Here is a 24,147-nt window from a genome sequence, read left to right on the forward strand (position 1 = left end):
ATTATTTTTCACTAGGATCCACATTAAAAATTCAATATTAATTTTTTACCCATTTTAGACACCATGGTTCTTCAGCCAATCACAAATACTTCAATTTCAAATAATATTAAATCACCTTTGAAATTATCTAAGCAGCTGAACTTGTTCACCTGTGTCCAGCCCACCGGTTCCACCACGAATGGGATACCTAAGTTCCTTACACTTTACATCCCGTATACATGTGGGCACTACATGGCACTCTTACAGATGTCTGTAGTACAGAGATCGTCACCAAGCACTAACCTATTTATGCACATAAAATCAAGCCCTGTGCACTTAAGGATTGAGCATCAGGTCCATGTGGTAATAACATCATGCCTTGGCCTGTGCAGGTATGACAGCTGAGGGATCTTAAAGTATGTCACAGTACCCACACCAGACCCTCAGGAAACTGGCAGGCACTCAGGAGGCTTCACAGAATCTTGTTGGCCATATGCCTTCTCTTCCCATTCAGTCATGGCTCCATTGTAGCCCCACCCTGTACATTCTCAGATCAGGAATTACTGGGCATCAGGCACATTAGGTGATGTCCACACTCTCAAGCCACCTGCCAGTGTTCTGCATGCATAGGGAAGACTAGAAAAGGCCCTCCATGCAGTGGTCACACAAGACACCCAGCTCCACTCCTGTGGAGATTGTCCATGCACAGAGTAGACTGCTCAGCAAAAGAGATAAATAGGCCACTTTTTACTCATCAAAGAAACAATTCAACAAGAGGATATTTCATTCATAAACAAAGACTCACCAGAGGTACACCAAAATTTTTGAAGCATTTCTGAACGTATTTGTGAATATATTAAACAATAAATATGAAATTAATCCCAGCCCCATAATAGTGGGAGCTTTAAATTACCCACTCTAAGTCATCTAAACAGAAAATATATGTCATCTAAACAGAAAATTGCAAAACCATGCAGCTAAACAACACCATATTTAAAAGGACTTAGCCTATATGTCTATATCATATTTTATTCAAACGTGACAGAATGCATATTCTTCTCAACAAATCATGGAATCTTCTCAAAATAGGTCATATATTAGAACATGTAGCAAGTCTTCACAAACTCAGTAGATCGGACATAACATTTTGTCTTGTATCTGACCGCAATACAATGACGCAAAAAATCAGAAAAAACAGAAGGCACAGAAAGTCTGCAAACTCTTGGTGATTGTAAAACACAGTATTGAGTGATTAATGAGTCAGTGGACAAATAAACAATGAAAAAAATCCTAGAACTGAATGAAAATGAAAACATAAAACAACAATGTTATGGAATATAATGATAAAAGTCCAAAGATAGAAGTTTGTATCTCTAAGCGACTTTTACATTACAAAAGGAGAGGTATCTCAAAAAAAAAAAAAAAAGAAAAAGAAAAAAAGAGAGAAAGACAGAAGTGATCCATATAAAGGCAGGGGGAAACAAGAACACCCTACATGTGAGTATGCCACACTGAAAGGAAGAATCTAGGTCAGACATCAATAAATTTGATATAAAAAAATTTAATGAACTAATGAAGTAAAGAGGTAGTTCTTAGTTGGGTGTGGTGGCGCACGCCTTTAATCCCAGTACTCAGGTGGCAGAGGTGGTAGGGTCACCAGGAGTTCGAAGCCACCCTGAGACTATGAAGTGAATTCCAGGTCAACTCAGACTAGAATGAAACTCTACCTGGAGAATAAACAAACAAACAAAATATGTGGTTCTTAAAAAAAAAACAAGCTTGATGAACCCTTGGCTAAACTGATGAAAAGTAAAATAAAGAAGAATGTAAAGAAAAATTTAAGATTTAAAAAGTATATTACTGGGATGGAGAGATAGCTTAGTGGTTAAGGCATTTGCCTGAAAAGTCAAAGGACCCCTGTTTGATTCCTCAGGACCCATGTGAGCCAGATGCACAAGGTTGCACATGTGTCTGCAGTTCGTTTGCAGTGGCTGGAGGCCCTGGCATGCCCATTCTCTGTCTCTCTCTCCCTCCCTCCCTCTCTCTGTCTTTCCCTCTTTCTTTCTCTATCTCTCCCTCTCTCAGTCTCTTAAATGAGTAAATAAAGAATAAAATAATGTAGATTTTCCAATAGGTAACTATGAAATTAGTAGAATCATTAGGACATATTTCTCATTGTTCTATTACACAAAATTAGAACATCTGGAGGAAGTAAACAAAATTTTTGGCATATATGACCTCTCAATCCATGAGATATAAATTATCTAAGGAGCAATAACTTGTAATGAAATTGAAATACTAATTAAAATCCTCTCAACCAGAAAAAGTCCAAGCTCACATGTTTTCACTACCAAACATGACAAAGCATTTATGGAAGAAGAAAACCACTGTTACTAGTTGTTTCATAAAATTACACAGGTGGAAATACTTATTTATTCCTATTATGAAATCAGCATGGCACCAATAACAAAACAAGACAGAAACACAAGAAATGAAAATTATAGACAAATATCTCTGATGAATGTAGAAACAAAAATTCTCAATAAAGTTCACTCAAATCAAATACTACAACATATAAAAGCTATCATCCATCTTGAACAGTAGTATTCAACTCAGGGATGTAGATATGGTTCAATACACAGAAAGTGATAAACATAATATGTTACACTTAAGGACTGAAATCAAATGATCTTTGCAGGATATGTAGAAAAGATTGTGAAAAAAAATCAATACACCTTCATGGTTAAATCACAGGACAAATTAAGAATTGAAGGGGTCATGCCTCAATATAACAATGGTTATGTAGAACAGATCTAAATCCTATACCATACTAAATAAGGAAAATCTTAAAGAATTTCCACTAAAGACCTGGATGTCCCCTCTGCTCATTGCTATTGAAACCTCATCCTTCACCCTCCTTGAAAATCAACTCCAGATGGTTCAACAACCTCATAGAAGTGTTGAAATGGGCTGCTGCTAGACACCCATGTTGGTGCCCCTTCCATTTCCCAGCATTGCCTGAGTCAAGGGTATGCCCAGTGCTGGGGCAGCCCTGGCCTGGGAGCCACTGGATAGGAAGGACAGCTGGCACAGAGGTGAGTGGGCAGACCCAGTCAATAGCCAGACCTGGGTAGGTTGCCAACCAGGCATGTGTGGAAGGCTTGCCTGCAATGTGGCCACAGGATTCCCAGCAAGGCTGTGGGGAAGGACCCCTGACACAAGGGTGTAAGGAGCAGAGTCAGGCCACTGCACAGGAAGACCCTTCCTCAGCTGTAGCATGGCTGCCTTCAGCTCTCCATGTGACCCAAGACCTTTCATGAAGAGAAATTTTGGAGTACTTCCCTCTGTGCATAATTAATAGTCTGGGTAGTGAAGAATCAGGTGACAGTGTCAAAATCTTTCTCTGGTATTTTTCAGGGAAATCAAAGACCCTATCTGGGCAGTTGCACCATCTCACAGCTGGATCCTGGAACCCAGCAAAGCAGAGAAGGTCAGCATGCAGGAGGGCAGCCCAAGCATAGAGAAGAAACAGAATTGTGAGCCCCACAATGAGAGACGAATTTTCTAAAGTGGTGCTTGGAATGGTGCCATATTCTGACTCAGTTTCCTCTTATTTTACTGTTTATTCCTGTGCTTCTGTCAGTAACAGCCAGGACCATTGGTGACACATCACTCCATGGAGATCTCTGGTTGTGGCTGGAAGTCTCCCTCATTCCATTTTCAGGGATCTTTGTGTGCTCCCCTGTTTGTTCATAAGAAAGGTTTGAATGCCATTTGGAGGAGAAAGTCTCATCCATTCCCTATCTGAGCAACATAATGGCTGACAGGTTCTTTAACCTTTTCCTGTAGGCTCTATTTCTTAGCCAGGTAAATGACTGTGAGTCTTTTGCTCATCTGTTTCTGTGGTCAGCTGGTTAGTCTGCTGCACATGTCACTTTTTTGCGCACTGTACTTCTCTGAGTATCATTGATTCAATAAAGGAATTGAAACGTACCAGTGACTGTCAAACGCAGAAAGGCAATGACCTAACTGCTTTGGATTGGGCTTGCTCTTGGCTTACTACACAGCAGTGCAGTCCTCCGACATTACCAGTGACTGCCTCTTCTCTATCCAAGTTCATGTATCATTGAAACAAAGACTCCTGGAAAAGGATGACTTTTCCAGTTGTTCCTCTTCCCCTCAGTGGTCTTCTTGTGCAACAGATCATTCCACAAGACAGTGTATGTGCACTCAGCCCTGTGCAGCTCAAACTCTGTAGACAAGTTCCCTTAACCACATCTGAACCCTGCCAAACTAAAGGGTGCTACAGGGGACTGAGTCCCCTATGGTCAAAAGGGGGAGGCTTGGGATTGGATGGAGGCTGTTGTAGCTCTCCTTTTTTCCTCCATACCAGTGAATACAGGACCAACTGCCAAAGGCCCTAATCACATCCCCTGCTCTTTGGGGCTTTGGGATGTTTATCTCTAATACACACAAGGCAGAATATTCCCCACACTGCAGTATTACCACCACTGCGAGTCTGAAAAGACCACAGGTTTTCCAACTGTTTCTAGCATTTGCCAGGCCATATGCCTGGACTGATTAGAACACTGGGTATTCTTCCTTTGCCATTACCCTCTTACCTTTTCATCCTGCCTTCCAGAATCCTCACATGATAGGTTTTTGTAATTCTTTCTGCTGTATTTTGTGAATTTATAGTGACTGTTTTTCTGTGAAGCACATACGTTGGATGTGGCAGATGAGGGATTCTCTCAATTTTTCCTACCCACTCTCTGTCTAGCCGTCCCTGTGTGATTTCTTGTAATTCTGGCTAGGTTTTGAAATCTCTTGCTCCACTTCCTCCCCACCAAAAACAGAAAAGATCTGAAGACATGGTCTAGTATAGCCTTCACAGGCAAATTTTCTTGATTCTAAGGACTAATTTCATATCTCATATTGAAGCATAAAAAGGTCTTTAAACTGGTACATATAAACTTTTCCCACTAGGGTAGATATCCATTCTGAAGAGAGAGTGTCATGAGAATCTGAACTTTTCAATGATTCAAGAAGAAAATTTACTGTTGTCCCCTGCCATGGCTGATTGGCATCTCAATGAAATTTTCAGTGATGCACATAGGGATTGAAGAGATAAACTTATTAAATACATTAACCTCTGATAGGTGATGTTTGCCTATCATATTCAAAATCCTAAATTAAAGATAGGAGGGCTGAAATCAGAAGTGGGTACAAGTGGGTCCCCAGTTCCCAGATACCCTGCTCCAAAGTGATTAGAGGGGGATGGTTGGTTCCCCTGCTGCTGCCTGGAACCTGTGCACTTGCTAAGGAAGCAGGCTCCTTGCTCCACCTTCCTGATTGAGTGGCCCCTGAGTCCCCAACTTCTGGATAACCTTTCCCAGAAGGTGCACTTGTGGAGTGAGTAAGCCCGAGCTCCCACCTACCAGTTTCCCACTTACCAGTTCCCTGGCTCCCGTATTCATGCTGCAGGCGTAGGGTGGCCTGGTCCCTGAGTGTGGGCTGTGGAAACAGGCCTTTTGCTCTGGTTTCCTGGTTGACCTGCCCCTCCATACCACAATCCCTAATCCTCTGAGTCACAGGGTGCATGGCCACTGTAGGAGCTAGACTCTTGCCTCTGGCTTTCCAACCTCCCAGCTCTCAGTTCATCAACCCCTGAGCCCCCTGTGCTGAAGAGTTCGTGCAAGTGGAGTGAGTATGCCAGAGTTCTCAGCTCCCCACCTCCCAGCTCCCAGGTGCCTTTGATGTGCCTGCAATCTCCACATCTACAGTTGTAATAGTTATAATCAGATCATATACCTATTTGGTACACATTTGAAGCAAAACACCCACTGGAGACTACAAGGACAAATACTTCCCCCTCAATAGAATAAAATGTTTTCCTCAAGATGGGTATACCACAATGCAAAATAAATAAATAAATAAAAAGAATGAAAGTCAAAAATCAGAGACATCTGACTTTCGGTTAAGATGGCAGTGTAGGAATCACACCAAAGCAGCCTAGGGGAGAAAAAGCCAAATAAAACCCCAGCAAAATACATTCTTCTACTAAAAAGTGAGGTGTATAAGAAATTACCAATGGCAGCAGAGAAGTAGGAGAGATCCAGAGCGTCCAGAGCCCGCACAGGCAGACAGCAGTGGCTCCAGCAGTGGCGGCACCAGGACTGTGGGGCCATAGCTACAAAGCTCGGCTTGACCTGCAGGAGAAGCCAGCTGAGGGGATTTTCCACTCATGCCAAAGCTCTTTGCAAACTCAAGAAATGTGGAGAACTGCAATGAATAATGGAGGAGCAGATCACGAGGTAGAAGATCACTCAAACCAGTGGGAGAACTAGAACCACCATCCACAGCCTCTCTCCCCCACAACCAGTGCAAGAGCTAGCAAGCACCGGAGACTAGGGGAAGGGAGCTCACAGCACCCAGCACTAGCAACCAGAGCAGCAATCCAATGACCCAGTCAGCCTACTTGAACCCACAATGCAGCAAAGAGGGACCCAAGCAGGAACGCAGCATGACTGAGACCAAGATCATTCCAAAGGGTAACTGGGATTACACCAGTTCAGTTCCCACCAAATAAGCCTGGTATATAGGACTGAACTGGAAGTGTTAACTGCACTTTCCATATCAGAATAAATTATAGGTTAAATCCAATAGATGGTTGGATTTGACATTGTTAAATAAACTATATTTTGGGCTTATTATTTGTTGCTTCTTGATGTATAGCGGCTTTGCTTCCTCTTCTCTTGTACATTAGGTAAGGGTCTCACTTGGTCACAAGCTGACTTGGAACCTTCAGCAGACCAGAAATCTTAACCTCCTTGTTGACAGGATTAAGGGTGTGTGGCACCATGCACCCTAAGGGACAGTGATATTATTAGAGGATTTAGTTGTCACAATATCTATTCTTGTATAAATACTCTGTGCTGTATTTCACTGAAAGTTTACATTGTTTAGTTAAGTTTAAGAATCAGCCTGTATTTTGTTCCACTCAGCCAACTTGAATACTCTCATAGCAGGCAAACCCAACACCTAGGGTCACTTTTATAGATGCTTTGAGAATCTTTGAGAGCCACACCTAGCATTTTAAGCTCCTACCCTGAAGATATATAACATCAGATTGATTTATACATCTAATAATACCCAGCTAACTAGAAAATCCAATCATTAAATAATCCATAATGCAAAAATATACACATTATAACACAAGAAACACCAAAAATCAAGACAATATAAATCCACCAAAAAGCATTAATGCATCAGAAATGACCTCTAGTGAGAACGAGTTAGAAGAAATGCCTGAGAAAGATTTCAAAAGAGTGATTATATATGTTTAGAGAAGTCAAAGAAGAAATCAAAGAAGACACAGGATGCCAATTTAATGAAATAAAGGGTCAATACTAGACATAAATAAGGAAATAGAAATAATAAAGAAAAGCCAGTCAGAATTACTAGCAATGAAGAACACAGTTAATGAAATAAAAATTTCTGTAGAAATCTCACCAGTAGAATAGATGAAGGGAAGAACAGAATATTTAAACTAGAAGACCAGGTAGCAGATCTAATACAATGCAACAAAGAGAAAGACAAAGTAGTAGGAAAGTATGAATGGGAATTTCAAGATAGTCGATACACTATGAAAAAAATCAAACATAAGAATTCAGGGTATAGTAGAAGGAGAAGAAGTTCACTCCAAAGGTATAGTAGGCATTTTCCACAAAATCACAGAATTAAACTTTCCCCAAATTGGGAAAGAGGTGCCAAGCAGATTCAGGAATCTTTTAGAACACCAATCAGATAAAACCTGGAAAGAACCTCTCTTCACTATATTTTAATTAAACTACCAAACATACAAACCAAAGAAAAAATATTGAAAGCAGTTAGAGAGAAAAATAAAGTTACCTACAAAGGCAAGCCCATCAGGATCACAGCAGGTTACTCAACACAAACTTTAAAAGCCAGAAGGGCTTGTAGTGATGTATTCCAAGCTCTGAAAGATAACAACTGTCAACCAAGATTACTTTATCCTGCAAAGATATCCATTTAAATAGACAGAGAAATAAGGACATTCCACAACAAAAGCAGGCTAAAGGAATATTTGAAGACAAAACCAGCTCTACAAAAAATACTTGAAAGAATCCTCCATTCTGAAGAGAAAGAAAAGCACACATACAAGCAACCTGGAAAAAGCAAGCCATACTCAAATACTGGTTAATACAAGAAAGCAAAGGTAAAACAGGAAGAACTACAAAAAAAGGTAAAAATAAATACACACCTTTTATTAATATCTCTTAATATCAACAGCCTCAATGCCCCAACCAAAAGACACAGGTTTGCAGATTGGGTTAAAAAGCAGGATCCTACAATTTGTTGCCTACAAGAAACTCACCTTTTTACAAAGTATGAACACTATCTTAGGGTGAAAGGTTGGAAAATGGTTTATCAAGCAAATGGGCCTAGAAAAAAAGCAGGGATTGCTATACTAATATCTGATAAGGTAGACTTCAGTCCAACATTAGTTAGGAAAGATTAGGAAGGTCACTTTATATTGATTAAAGGCACCCTCCAACAGGAGGACATTACAATCGTAAACATATATGTACCTAACATGCCACTTCATCAAACAAACACTATTAGAGCTAAGGTCACAGATAACACCAAACACAGTGGTAGTGGGTGACTTCAACACCCCACTCTGATCAATTGACAGGTCATCCTGGCAAAAAATAAACAGAGAGGCATCTGGATTGAATGAGGTCATTGAAAAAGGGACCTAACAGATAGATACAAGGCATTTCATCAAATGCTGCAGAATATACATTTTTTTTCAGCAGCATATGGAACATTCTCTAAAATGGACCATATATTAGGACACAAAGCAAATTTTAACAAATACAGGAAAATTGGAATAGTTCCTTGCATTCTATCTGACCACAATGGAATCAAACTACAATTCAAGAGCAAGAAAAGCTATGGAGCATACAAAAAATCATGGAAACTAAAAAATACACTACTACTAAATATTGAATGGGTCAATGACGAAATCAAGAAGGAAATAAAAAAAATTGTAGGGTCAAATGATAATGAGAGCACAACATACTTAAACCTTTGCAACAAAATGAAGGCAGTCCTAAGAGGGAAATTTATACCATCAAGTGTCTATATTAAGAAATTAGAAAGGTCTCAAGTAAACGACCTAATGCTTCACCTTAAACCTTGGAAGAAGATGAACAACGCAAACCAAAAATCAGTAGATGGGAAGAAATAATAAACATTAGGGCAGAAATTCATGAAATAGAACCCCCCCCCAAAAAAGTCAGAAGAATCAATGAAACAAAGAGTTGGTTCTTTGAGAGGAAAAGCAAACTTGATAAACCCTCAGTAAATCTGACAAAAAGGAAGTGAGAAGAAACCCAAATTAATAAAATTAGAGGTGAAAAAGGCAACATCACAACAGATACTAGAGAAATTCAAAAAAATCACAAGGATATACTATAAAAACATATATTACACTAAGTATGAAAATTTGAAATAAATGATTACCTTGATTTATATGACCTACCTAAATTAAATCAAGATGAGATTAATCACTTCAATAGACCTATAGCAGATTCAATCAGTTATCAAAAATCTCCAAATAAAAAAAGTCCAGGCCCAGGTGGATTCACTGCTGAATTTTACCAGTCTTTCAGGGAAGAACTAACACCATTGGTTCTTAAGCTTTTCTATAAAATAGAAAAAGAAGGAATCCTACCAAACTCCTTCTATGAAGCCAGCATCACCCTGCTACCAAAACCAGGCAAAGATAGAAAAAAATAAAAAATTACAGACCAATCTCCCTGATGAACGTAGATGCAAAATTCTCAACAAAATATTGGCAAACAGAATACAAGAATATATCAGAAAGATCATTCACCCCGACCAAGTAGGCTTTATCCCAGAGATGCAAGGATGGTTCAACATATACAAAGCGATAAATGTAATACAATATATAAACGGGTTGAAGGACAAAAATCACATGATCAGGCTGGAGAGATCGCTTAGTGGTTAAGTGCTTGCCTGTGAAGCCTAAGGACCCCGGTTCGAGGCTTGGTTCCCCAGGTCCCACGTTAGCCAGATGCACAAGGGGGCGCACGCCTCTGGAGTTCGTTTGCAGTGGCTGGGAGCCCTAGCGCACCCATTCTCTCTCTCTCCCTCCATCTGTCTTTCTCTCTATGTCTGTCGCTCTCGAATAAATAAATAAAAAATGAGCAAAAAAAAAAAAAATCACATGATCATTTCATTGGACGCAGAGAAAGCATTTCACAAAATCCAACATCCCTTCATGATAAAAGTCCTGCAGAGACTTGGACTAGAAGGAACATATCTCAATATAATAAAGGCTATTTATGACAACCCTACAATAAGCATATTAATAAATGGGGGAAAACTGAAAGCTTTTCCACTAAAATCAGGAACAAGACAAGGGTGTCCACTGTCCCTACTTCTATTTAATATAGTGCCGGAAATCTTAGCCATAGCAATAAGGCAAGAGACACACATAAAGGGGATACAAATTGGAAAGGAAGAAATCAAGTTATCATTATTTGAAGATGACATGTTTCTATATATAAATGACCCTAAAGACTCTACCAGCAAACTGTTAGAGCTAATAAACACCTATAGCCATGTAACAGGATCCAAAATAAATACACTGAAATCAGTAGCATTCCTATATGCTAACAACAAACACACAGAGGATGCAATCAGAGAATCACTCCCATTCATAATTGCATCAAAGAAAATAAAGTACCTTGGAATAAACCTAACCAAGGAAGTAAATGATTTCTACAATGAAAACTATAAACCACTCAAGCAAGAAATTGCAGAAGACACTAGAAAATGAAAAAAAATCCCTTGTTCCTGGATGGGAAGAATCAATATTGTGAAAATGGCAGTCATGCCAAAAGCAAACTACACATTTAATGCAATCTCCATCAGAATTCTCATAGAGGATTAATATCTAGGATATACAAAGAACTCAAAAAGTTAAATAATAAGTCAAACAAGCCAATTAAAAAATGGGCTATGGAGCTAAATAGAGAGTTCTCTAAAGAAGAAATATGGATGGCATATAAGCATCTAAAAATATGCCCTACATCCCTAGTTATCAGGGAAATGCAGATTAAAAGTACATTGAGATTCCATCTCTTTCCTGTTAGATTGGCTACCATCATGAAAACAAATGGTCATAAATGTTGGCGGGGATGTGAAAAAAGAGGAACCCTTCTACACTGTCAGTGGAAATGCAATCAGGTCCAGCCATTATGGAAATCAGTGTGGAGGTTCGTAAGACAGCTAGAGATTGATCTACCATATGACCCAGCTATAGCACTCCTAGGCATATATCCTAAGGACACATCCCATTTCCTTACAAGTACATGCTCAACCATGTTTATTGCCACTCAATTCATAATAGCAGGGAAATGGAACCAACCTAGATGTCCCTCAACTGATGAGTGGGTAATGAAGATGACACATTTATACAATGGAGTTCTACTTAGCTATAAGGAAAAATGAAGTTATGAAATTTACAAGAAAATGGATGGATCTGGAAAGGATTATACTAAGTGAGGTAACCCAGGCCCAGAAAGCCAAGTGCCACATGTTCTCTCTCATATATAAATCCTAGCTACAGATGATTGGGCTTCTGTGTGAGAAGGAAAATCTCAGTAGCAGAGGCCAGTAAGTTAAAAAGAAGATATAAAGGGAAGAGAAAGGAAGGGAGGAGGGTACTTAAAAGGTTGGTATTGTATATATGTAAGTAGAAGAATAGATTAATGGAGGTGTAAAGGCCCAAAGTAAGGTCAGGGGAAGAGATTGAGTAAAGGAAAGGTGGAGGGAGGGCTAATCAAAATCTAAGAGGATACACATAAATCGTATGGAATCCTCTGGTTTTGGACAATGGGACACTCAGGAGCCATAGATCGTTGTTAGAAAATTTTCAGTGCCAGGGATGGGATACCTCCAGTGAGTTGTTGGCCAGGGAGGTCCCTGATGATCCCAAAACATTATAGGCCATTGCCGAGCCCTTGGTTTCCTACCCAGAATAGATATGGTAAGACCCTATTGCTGAAGACTCCACATACTTGGGCTGCAAGGCCACTGAGAAATCCTGCTGGAACTGAGCTGATAACTTCCTCTATGTAGACCAGGTGACAGAAAGCTGGAAGAAGCCCATTCTACATGTAGTTGAATGGGAGAAAGAGAAATCACCAGTGAAGATACTCAACAGTGGACACTGCAAGCCTTATAATTGGCCAGCCAGGCCAAATGAGCCAACAGGTGAAATAGTGGCATGTCTATTATGGTGGAAACCAACTGCCCTCCAATTGGACTGGAGGCCTGCTCCATGAGAGGGAACACATCCCTGGTACTGAAAACTTAAAACAAGGGTAGTCATGAGTCCTAGGGGTGTAACATCTGCTGCTGTCTGGCTAAATGTATATACTATGCTTATCAAACTGCCCAGTAAGCACTTCTCTTAATGTTCATACCCATATATTAACACTATATATTATATATTATATATATATTAACTGAGAAAACTCAGTAATAGTCGGGCATGGTGTGGCACTCGCCTTTAATCCCAGCACTTGGGAGGCAGAGGTAGGACGATTGCTGTGAGCTCAAAGCCACCCTGAGACTACAAGTGAATTCCAGGTCAGCCTGAGCTAGAGCGAAACCCTGCCTCAAAAAACAACAAATAAAAAACTTGGTAGCAGAGGCCAGTAAGCTAGAAAAGAGATATAAAGGGAAGAGAAAGGAAGGGAGGAGGGTACTAAATAGAATAGTATTGTATATATGTAGTTAGAAGAATAGATTAATGGGGGTGAAAAGGCCCAAGTGAGGTCAGGTGAAGAGATTGAGTAAAGGAAATGTGGATGGAGGGCTACTCAAAATCTAAGATAATGTAAGTAAATCATATGGGATCCTCTGGTTTTGGACAATGGGACACTCAGGAGCCATAGATTGTTGTTAGAAAATTTTCAGTGCCAGGGATGGGATAACTTCCAGTGAGTTGTTGGCCAGGGACATCCCTGATGCCCCCAAAACATTATAAGCCATTGCCAAAGCCCTTGGTTCCCCACCAGGAATAGATGGTAAGACCCTATTGCTGAAGACTCCACATACTTGGGCTGCAAGACCACTGAGAAATCCTGTTGAAACTGAGCTGATAACCTCCACCATGTAGACCAGATGACAGAAAGCTGGAAGAAACCATTCTGCATGCAGTTCAATGGGAGAAAGAAAAATCACCCGTGAAGATACTCAACAGTGGATACTGTAATCGTTATATTTGGCCTGGCTGTACAATACAATAGTACTATAGTGGCACACTTGTCAAGGTGGAAATAAACTGCCCTCTAATTGGACTGGAGGCCCGCGTCATGGGAGGGAATACATCTCTGATACTGAAAACTTAAAACAGGGGTAGTTATGAGCCCTCGGGGTGTACCATCTGCTGCTGTCGGGCTAAATGTATATACTATGCTCATCAAACGGCCCAGTAAGAACTTCTCTTAATGTTCATACCCATATATCAACACTACTCTTACTTTGGGTAGAGAATCTTCTCTTTTCAGACAGCAGTGACCTTGGGATGACTCAGAAGGCATCATGGTGCTGGAAAGAAGTGACAGGAGTGCTCAGTGCTGCAATATATCTATCACACCTTCCAAGGCTCAGGGTCTATTGCAGAAGAGGTGGTAGAAAGAATGTAAGAGCCAAAGGATGGGTAGGACTCCTGACAACATGCTCCCTCCAGACACAAACTGGCCTGGATATCCATGACCTCACACTGCCTGACACTACTTACATAAGACCATCATAATAGGAGCAGAAGATCATGACATCAAAATAAAAGACAGACTGATTGAGAGGGGGAAAGGATATGATGGAGAATGGTGTTTTAAAGGGAAAACTGGGGAGAGGGAGGGTATTAACATGCGATTTTTTTTTATAATCATGGAAGTTGTTAATAATAAAAAAGCAAAAATAAAAGGGGTGGGCTGGAGAGATGGCTTAGTGATTAACATGCTTGCCTACAAAACCTAAGGACCTTGGTTCGATTCCCTAGTACCCAAATAAAGTCAGATGCACAAGAAAAAAATAAAGCTGAGAGATCTTTCCCAAGAGTGCCTAGGCCCACAATGGAATCTTCCCGTGAAATCATAGGGAAATCAACATAAATTCAACCAAAAAAAGAAAACACAGCAACTAATGTTACCCTGATCAAAAAATTTCTAAACTGGAAGCAAACCTTCAAAAAACCAATAACTACTTCAAGGAAATTGAGCAGAATTGCCTCTTGGACCTCTCAGATTTTGACATGAGGCTTCACTTAAGTGGAGAAAACATTAGAAGTCTCAAAAGGGATACAAATGAATTGAAGGTGAGTCGTCAAATGGAAGATCTTAATAACCAATAGATTAAGCTTAACGAAGATAATCAAATGCAAGAATGAATTCCAGGATCATCAGGAAAAGCAGAACTCAAAGGAAATAGTATCTTACAAAAGAGATGGACATGATGCAAAATAGTACAAGAGAAAACAAAAATAAAATAGATCTTATAAAAACCTCTCTAGAACTCCTCACTAATGAAGTTACTCATGTGGAAGACAGAACTTCTGACTTAGATGACAAAACAGAAGAAATTGATCAAGAGGCCAGGAACATTGCTATGTTCAAAAAATCATATGTTCACAGTATGAAGGAACTGTGGGATACCCTAAAATGGCCAAACATCCAGATCATGAGCATACCAGAAGGCGAAGAAATCCAGGTCAGAGTCATAGAGAACATATTCAAAAAATTATTGAAGCAAAATTTCCTGATATCTGAAATGAGAGGCCCATCCATATATAAGAAGCCCAAAGAGTACCAAACAGACAGGATCAAAGACAAAGAAACTCTGCAAGGCACACCATAGTTAAAAGTCAACAACAATAACAGAGAGTGCTAAAGGCAGCAAGATAGAAACAGCTTACTACATATGAAGGCAATCCCTTCAGCATTGCCTCAGATTTCTCAATGACAACCCTGAAAGCCAGAAAGGCCTGGAATGGAACACTTCAAAGTCTAAAACATATGGGTGTCCAAGCCAAGCTACTATAGACAGCAAATATATCCCTCATAATAGCTGGTGAAAGAAAATCTTCCACGAAAAAAGTCAACTATATGGTTACATGAACACAAAGCCGAACCTACAGAGAATTCTGGAAGGAATACTCCACACAGAATAGTCAAACAACAAATCTCAAGAGCCTACAAGAAGAATATCAAAATCACCAAAACTGGACCAGGTTCAAAAAAGCACAAAACACTAGAAAGCACCAAACCCATAAAGCATCCCATCATGGCAGGGCTTAAATCAAACCTCACAGTTATAACTTTAAATACTATTGGTCTTAACTCACCCATCGAAAGAAACAATTCAACAAGGTGGATCAAAACACGGACCTTTCTATTTGTTGTCTTCAAGAAACCCACCTCACCACTACAGAGAGACACCTGCTCAGAGGGAAAGGATGGGAAATGATATTCTAAGCAAATGGAAATAAGAAACAAGCTGGTGTTCCTATACTAATATGTGATAAAATAAACTACATATCAAATGTACTAAAAGGACAAAGAATGCTACTTCTTGCTCATCAAGGAATGATTCAACATGAGAACATCACAATCATAAAACTATATGTGCCAAACACAGGTGCACCACACATTATAAAACAAAAGCTACTTGACCACAAAACAGAAATAAATGCCAATACCATCATAATTGGATAATTTACTACTCCTCTATCATCAATAGACAAACCATAAGAGCAGAAAATCAGCAGGAACCAAATAGAGGTCAGCAACACCTTAGATCAGCTAGACCTAAAGGACTCCAACTCTATAAAAAACACATTCTTCTCAGCAACCCATGGACCTTTTTTAAAATTAGACCATATGTAAGGCCATAAAAAGTGCCTCCATAAATTCAGGAAAATTGAAGTAAGTTCCTGCATCATAACAGATGACAATGCTTCAAAACCAGAAATTAACCACAAGATACACATCAGGAACTACACCAGTTCCTGGGAACTGAACAACACGTGTTTAAATAATGAATGAGTTGTGGAAGAAATCAAAAAAGAAACTGTAAATTTCCTGGAATTGAAAGATAATGAAAACACAACTTACTAAACTTTTATGGAGCACAATGAAGGCAGTCCTAAGGGGAAAATTCATAGCACTAAATGCCTTCATAACAAAGACAGAGAGATTGCAAATTAATAAACTGTCCACCTATAGGTATTGGAAAAACAAAAGAATCCAATCCTAAGAGCTCCTGATGGAAAGAAATAATGAAGACCAGAGGATAAATTAATGAATTGGAAACTAAGGACACAATTAAAAATATTGATGGAGGGCTGGAGAGATGGCTTAGCGGTTAAGTGCTTGCCTGTGAAGCCTAAGGACCCCGGTTCAAGGCTCGATTCCCCAGGACCCACGTTAGCCAGATGCACAAGGGGGCGCACGCGTCTGGAGTTCATTCGCAGGGGCTGGAGGCCCTGGCGCGCCCACTCTGTCCCTCATTCTCTATCTGCCTCTTTCTCTCTCTCTGATGCTCTCAAATAACTAAATAAAAATAAACAAAAAATTTAAAAAAATTGATGGAACAAAGAGCTGGTTATTTGAAAAATAAGCAAGATTGATAAACCCCTGTACAATTTGGTCAAGCAGTAAAAAGGCAAGTTTCATATTAACAAAATCAGAAATGAAGAAGGACAGTTTACAAAAGGTATCTATGAAAATAGAAGAATCATCGGGGCATACTTCCCAAACCTCTATTCCACAAAACTGGATAATCTAGAAGAAATGGATGAATTCCTAGCCACACACCATCTACCAAAACTAAACTCAGAGCATATTAATCTCCTAAAGCAAAAAATCATATCCATGGAGACTGAAAAGGTAATCAATAACTTCACCAAGAAGAAAATTCCAGAACGGGATAGCTTCTCAGCTAAATACTATCAAACCTTCATTGAAGAACTGAAACCAATTTGTCTCCAAATATTTCACATAATTGGAGAACAGGGAATCCTCTCAAACTCCTTTTATGAAGCTAACCCTACCTAATACCAAAACCAGACAAAGATACAACAAGAAAATAAAACTATATGCCTTCATCCCTGATCAATTTAGATACAAACATATATTTAGATATCCAATTTAGATATCCAAACATCTAATCCCCCCCAAAAAATGCCTCTGGAGGTATAACCATGCCTTATGTAAACCTACATTACAAAGCCATAGTAACAAAAACAGCATGGTATTGGCATAAAAACAGAAACATAAACCAATGGAATCAAGGCCGGGATGAAGGAGACAGACCCTGAGGATACTCAACACCTACAAAAGCAATCCACAGGCTCATAAGAGCTCATCACTGAAATAGATTTAAAACTCAACAACCACAGCTTAAAGAATTTGCAGAAGAGGGGTAAGAGAGATTTTAAGAGCCATAGATTGGGACATTATGCTCAGATGCTTTCCTCCCCCCCAAAAATGCTTGTCTGGTGCTCCCACAAGCATAAACCATAACTCTGTAGGGAATACCTGCAACCCCACTGAAGTGGGACCCCATAGGAATGTGAACATGGACATAGTAAAGAGGGTACCAACACAAGATATATCCATATGAAATATGTTGTTAATAGTTAATTAATTAATTAAAAAGAGAGAGAAAGATTTGAAGACTGAAGAGATGACTCAGTAGTTAATGTGCTTGCCTGTAAAACCTAACAACCAGAGTTTGATTCCCCAGTACCAGATGCACAAAGTGACGTATGCATCTGGAGTTCATTTGCAGTGGATACAGACCCTGGTGTACCCATTCTCACTCTATTCTCTCTTTGTTGTGGGTAGTGGAAACCATCTTTAATACTAGCACTCAGAATATTAGGTAGGAAGATGACTGCGAGCTGGAACCTAACCTGAGTTTACATTGTGAATTCTAGGTTAGCTTGGGTAGAGCGAGATCCAACTTCATAGAAAGAAAAAACAGCTAAAAGTAGATTTGCAATTTCTCACAGCTATTCCACTTGTGGGCTTATGCTTGAAAGACTCTAGTCTTTACAGTAGAGATATTGCTCAGCCATGTTTTTGCTGCTCTGTTCACAATAGCTAGGATATGAAATTAAGCTAAATGCCTATTAACCGATGAATGGATAATGAAGATGCTGCATATAACCAATGTAATTCTACCCAGGTGTGAGGAGAAATGAAATCATGAAATTTCCAGTAAAATGGATGGATGTGGAAAAAAAGCCTACTAAGTGAACTACACGGGCTATGACAGAAAAATAACACATGTTCTCTCCCATGGAGGTCCAAACTTAGAATATTTATATTTGTTCATAAATTGCAGTAAGCATCAGTAGTGTTATAGGAAAGCTTGGAGAGGGGAGTAGCTTGGATGGATTTGAGGAGGGGATAGTCATCAGTCAAGTGGAGGGAAAGAATAAACCAGTGGAAGTGTTGGCAGGAGTCTGGGTTAAGGGAGGAAGGAAATAGCAAAAGTAACAGTGGCATAGAAACTTGTTTTGTTTACCAATGAAATGATATAACTGTCTTCATAAGAGAGAGGGGAATTGTTTGGGCAGCAGTGTCCTATAAGGGTGGAAGAAGTTTGAACCTAAGACAATGGGCTGTTGCTGGTAAATACCAGTGCCAGAATTGAGTGACCCCCCCTAGTCATGGAGGCTCCCAAAAGCCTGCAAACAATGCATCACATGGTTGACATATTGGGGAATCCACCAGATCTAAACTGCAACCTCCAGCTCCTGATAACTCTATAGGCTTTGGTCACAGGACATGGAGATATCATGCTGGAAATGAAAGGGAAGCCATATTTCTGCTGGGAAAATCTTACAATGTTAAAAATAGCTATATGAGGTGATGCTTGGGGATAATGACCACTAATACTATGAACAAGCAGTGGATTCTACAAACTTCAAAATCAACCTACTAGACAAGATGTGCACACTGGAACATTAATGGGACATAGGATATGAACAGAATTACTATCTCTCTAATTTAATATTATGCCTACTTAGGACAATGCAAGGAATTTCTGCCTGGTACTTAGTACCAAATAGGAGACCTATGACCTGGAATTCATAGACCCTAGGAGGAAGTTTCCAAGGTTTTTTTGTTTTGTTTTGTTTTGTTTGTTTGTTTTTTGCTATAAAGATATGCCTGCTCAGAAATATTCTAAATGTTGATGCTTATCCAGTTTTATACATACCACTCTCACTATTGGCTAAAGAATCTTCTTTTTATAGACAGCAGCAACTACTTATAAGTCCCAGAATTCATTAGTATGAGAAGCAAAGAAAGTCAGCTCACTAGCAGTAGACACGTCATCTGTAATACACTGCCATGGCACGGGAAAATTACAGGGAAACTTTGGAGTAAGTATGAGTGTTTCTCCCACTGCTAGACTAAGAGACTTCCCAGGGAGATGGTGGAGGAGACTCAGCATTCGCCAAAGGAAATATCATTGTCTGCTGAAAGCTGAACAGCAAAGGAGACATAACATACTCTCTAGGACCAGGGTTCATTAGAGAAGAGGGGATGGAAAGACGTTAGATCCACAGGATGACAATGTACATTGTGACGCATTGTGCCCACCCAAAGACCCTGACTGGTGCACTCAACACCCCACATTGACACCAGTACCTGCAACGAGGAAGAACCTCTTTGGGAAGGAGGTGGTGAGGAGAGGGAGAATGAAAGCATGACCCAAAGGGAGTGTGACCAATGTGCAGTACGGTCATACAACAAATTCCTCAATTATTAAAAAAAAAAAACACTCTCTAAAGTAATCCTCAGATTATCTCAAAGGTTTATCCACCAGTATCATATCATCTCATAGGTCTATGGGATTCATTTAGTGCATGCTTATAGAAACATACAGAATTCGCATGTCTATATAGTATTTTTCTATTCACTTGTAAAATACAGAACAATACAAAATCCAACATATACAGTGAGTGTATATTATACCATAGCATATTTGACACCATAAATAACGTCTTTTATAATGTCTTTTTCTCTTGCTCTCTCTCTTTTTTTCATCTCTCTATTTCTTTCTCTCTTCCGTCCTTCCTTCCCTCCTTTCTTCTTTCTATTTTCTCTCTCCCTCTTTTTTGTTCTTTCTTTTGATTTTATTTATTTTTTAAAGCTATTCTTGAGGCTGGGTATCAATATAGTGCAAGATGACCTAGAATTCTCTCTGTAGTTCCACTGGCCTCAAACTCATGGAGAATTTTCTACCTTCTTATCAGGAGTATTGTAATTAAATATATCTAAGTTCTGCTCATATATTTATTAAGAAAAAAATCATTCTGTACCGATTTGATCTGTGTAGTGACTTTGCTGGGTACTGAAAAGATTAGGCTTTGGAAGATTCATGCTCTGCTTTTCATATTTGTTTTTTGGAGGTATGGTCTCACTCTAGCCTAGTTTGACTTGAAACACACTCTGCAGCCTTAGGCGGCTTTAAACTCACAGATCTTCATACTTCATTCTATTGAGTATTGTGATTAAAGTCTTGAATCACCATGCCAGGCTAGATCTATGGCTTTCATTGGAAATCTACGTTGGTTCATTAAGATCACCTCTATGTACAGGTAATCCCACATGTGAAACACAACAATTACTATTGTGTCCTGAAAAGATTTTAATGGGGAAAGTATTATATATAATGCTGTCCAAAAGGTGTATATTTTATATTTGAAATATTTATGATCATATGAATGTCATTACTAAATAAAAGAAGAAATATTTATCTCTTCAAATGTTTTCCAGATTTGAACAATGTCCTAGTGAGTTTGAGAGAGGAAATAAACATTCTGTAGAATTTTTCCTAAGGTAAAACTTACTTGTGTCATTGGAAATCTCATTCTCTGGGCAGGGAATACAATCAAAACAGCAGGAAGCCTTCCCCTCCTGTTGGGATTTCCTGAATCCAGGGGTGCAAGCTACACTACACACAGAGGAAGGAATCTGAGGAAAATCAAATGATCATTATTACATATGGATTTTAACTACTTCTTTCATATCAACAATGCTGTAACATATTATGCCATCAGTGAAGCTATTCTCTAATTACTTACAAATAGTAGAATGGGCACATACCATTTGCATATTGTATATCATATGTATAAATATGTAGGAAAAATGCAAAACATATTTCTGCTTCTCTTCTAATAAAATATAAGAATGACAAGTTAAAAAGTGTAAATTAGAGCTGGGTGCGGTGGCACATGCCTTTAATTCCAGCACTCGGGAGGCAGAGGTAGGAGGATTGCCATGAGTTCAAGGCCACCCTGAGATGACAGAGTTAATTCCAGGTCAGCCTGGACCAGAGTGAGATCCTACCTCGAAAAACCGAAAAAAAAAAAAAAAAAAAACCCAAAAAACTGTAAAGTAGGCTGGAGTGATGTGTTAGTGGTAAAGACATTTGTCTGCAAAGCCAAAGGACCCAGGTTCAATTCCCTAGGACCCATGTTAGCTCAATGTACAAGGTGGCACATATATCCAATATTCATTTTCAGTGGCTGGAGACCTTGGCACACCCATTCTCTCTCTCTCTCTCCTTCTTTCTCTCTCTGTCAAATAAATAAATAAATAAATAAATAAATAAATAAATAAATAAGTAAAGTGAGTCCACAAATGATAGTATCTTCTACCTGCAAAATTCGTGCAATTATATACAATATCTTATTCAGTTTGGTTTACTTATGTCCATGTAAATATACTATTGGATCCTTCTCACCTGTCCACTTCCAGGGGTCCACTCTACCATGTCGTCCAGTAATTGCAGTTGTTGTCCTTGTGGAAGATATGGGGAAAACCGTCCTGTTTTCACCTTTACCTGCAAACTTTCTTGAAAATCCCATGAATTGAAAATGTCATAGTCTGGGTCTAATTTCCTTTTCTGATTCATATCCACTAGGTCTCCAACAGGGTTGGTAAATTGCATGTCTTTTAGTAAATACTTCATCTGAAAGAGATATATGTTTTATAATTAAACATGGCCACACTAAGACAGCAAATGAAAAGTGAGGACTTCCTCACAATTTCTATAATCTCTCACTCTCAAAGAGTTATTTGTGTAAAATAGCTATTATTACAAATTTGTTAACTACTTAATGTTATCATAAAGTTTTAAAATCAGTGTGTCTTATGAATAATGACCCAAACAAATCTTTCCAATAATATATATGAGACTGAGATAAATTTTAACACTGTTTTATTATATGATTACATACAAGGCTATAATTAAGAAATTGAGGATATGGATATATTTAATTTGTTCTGAATTAATTTGAAACGCATCCTGTTGATACATAAATTTTTCTACTTTAAGAAAGAAAGGCTTTCTCTATTCACTATTTAGTGTCCATGGGACTGAATGGTGAACATTATAAACACTGAAAACAATGGGCTTGTTAATGTCTTCTGTCAAATCATCACTGATGCACATTTCATATGCTTATCTTTAATTACACTATTTTTTATGAGAAAACACACATCTAACATACTAAGGTTTAAAAATGTGTGAATCAATGTTGGAGAGATGTCATAGAGGTTAAGGCACTTGCCTGCAAAGCCAAAGGACCCAGGTTGGATTCCCCAGGACACACATAACCCAGATGCACAGGGTGGCACATCCATCTGGAGTTTGTTTGCACTGTCAGGAAGCCCTGGTGTGCTCCCTCTCTCTCTCTGTCTCTCTCAGTAAACAAATAAAAATATATTTTTTAAATGTAGAAATCCTTATATTTGGAAAAAAGTTTCTTGGCAATTTGGATTTACCAGCTCTGGGATAATCTACAAATAATAATAGTGATGGCACTAGATATCAATCATAAAGGACATTTTACCTTCCAACAGTCACTCTGAGGTCTGTTGTCAATATCCATATATACGATATCTCCTTGTTGAAGCAGCAGCTCATGGAGGGAGTAGGCCACCACATATGCAGCATTGTATATATGGTAACTCTCCTCACTCATGGCCACATCGAAAGTGTGCTGTGTCAACAATTCCAGTGATGTGTTGGATGAAAAATTATACAAGGTTTTCCATTTAGACTCTGACATAGAACAATTAAAATACATCCACCCTAACTTTTCCAAAGAAATGTCTTCTAAGTACTTGGAAGATTTCAGTGTTTGGATAAATTTCTTAAATCCATAAATATCACCATGGTGTTGAGAAAGAGTGAAAGTCCTATGAAATGGGTCAAGGCTTAAGTATTTCTTACTTGAGATGTCATACCATTGTGTGGTAGTGACCCAGATCTTTCCTGTGCCTACATATTGCCACATTCTGATGGTTTCATCAAGACTAGAGCTAGTGTCAACATATATGATGATAACATTTGCTGATGATGTCACAATATGCTTATAATATATTCCATGTCTTCTCAAGTAAAACTGGTTGTTTACTGGGACTACATTCACAAAAGCAGAGCAGATTCCATTTCTTTGCATCTCTTCTCTCAAGTCTGACAGAAATTGAATCCCTTGGTCATCATCTGAGATGACCACCCCCACCCAGTTCCAGGTATAATGAACCATCAAAGAGACCATGGCAAGGGTTAGGGAAGTGTCCTTGGTGGCCATCTGATATACATATTGAAACCTGTCATGGTCATTCAACATAGGTTCAAAAGATCCATAGATAAGCTATAGGAGACAAAACAAATTAAGCATTATGAGGACAGGACTGATATGAAACACAATTTAACATCTGAATCATGTTGAGTGATCCCATAGTATCTCTGATTAATGATTTTAGATACCCAGATGAACACATATATAAACCCAGAACCCTCCTTTCTTTTTCCCCATGGTCATGATAAAGCCAACATTCACACTCTCCCCTTCTGAACAATCTCACCTGTGGTACTAGATCAAATTGGATGGATGGTCCCCCCCTTGCAGCTTTTATCCATTTTAGTCCTGAAATTGCTGTATGACATGAATATATTTCACACTGATAGTTAGGAGCCCAATAGGTGAACTCTACCACGCCTGAAGATAGAGGA

The 24,147-nt window shown here is 39.0% G+C and overlaps 1 protein-coding gene across 1 annotated transcript in view; it reads right to left on the reverse strand.

Annotated features, from left to right (window-relative positions):
• Window positions 1–23,773, reverse strand: part of LOC123453543 (vomeronasal type-2 receptor 116-like) — a 29,728-nt gene extending 5,955 nt beyond the window's left edge. The window contains exons 1-4 of the mRNA XM_045130563.1: window positions 22,979–23,773; window positions 21,868–22,095; window positions 20,972–21,095; window positions 19,050–19,052 (exon numbers count right to left, since the gene is read on the reverse strand). Of these exons, the coding sequence (XP_044986498.1) occupies window positions 19,050–19,052; window positions 20,972–21,095; window positions 21,868–22,095; window positions 22,979–23,761 (1,138 nt within the window). The 5' untranslated portion in view covers window positions 23,762–23,773. The remainder of the gene's footprint in view (window positions 1–19,049; window positions 19,053–20,971; window positions 21,096–21,867; window positions 22,096–22,978) is intronic.
• Between the last annotated feature and the right edge of the window lie 374 nt (window positions 23,774–24,147).

Source organism: Jaculus jaculus, chromosome 12, assembly GCF_020740685.1.
Source record: "Jaculus jaculus isolate mJacJac1 chromosome 12, mJacJac1.mat.Y.cur, whole genome shotgun sequence".
NCBI classification, from domain to species: Eukaryota; Metazoa; Chordata; class Mammalia; order Rodentia; family Dipodidae; genus Jaculus; species Jaculus jaculus.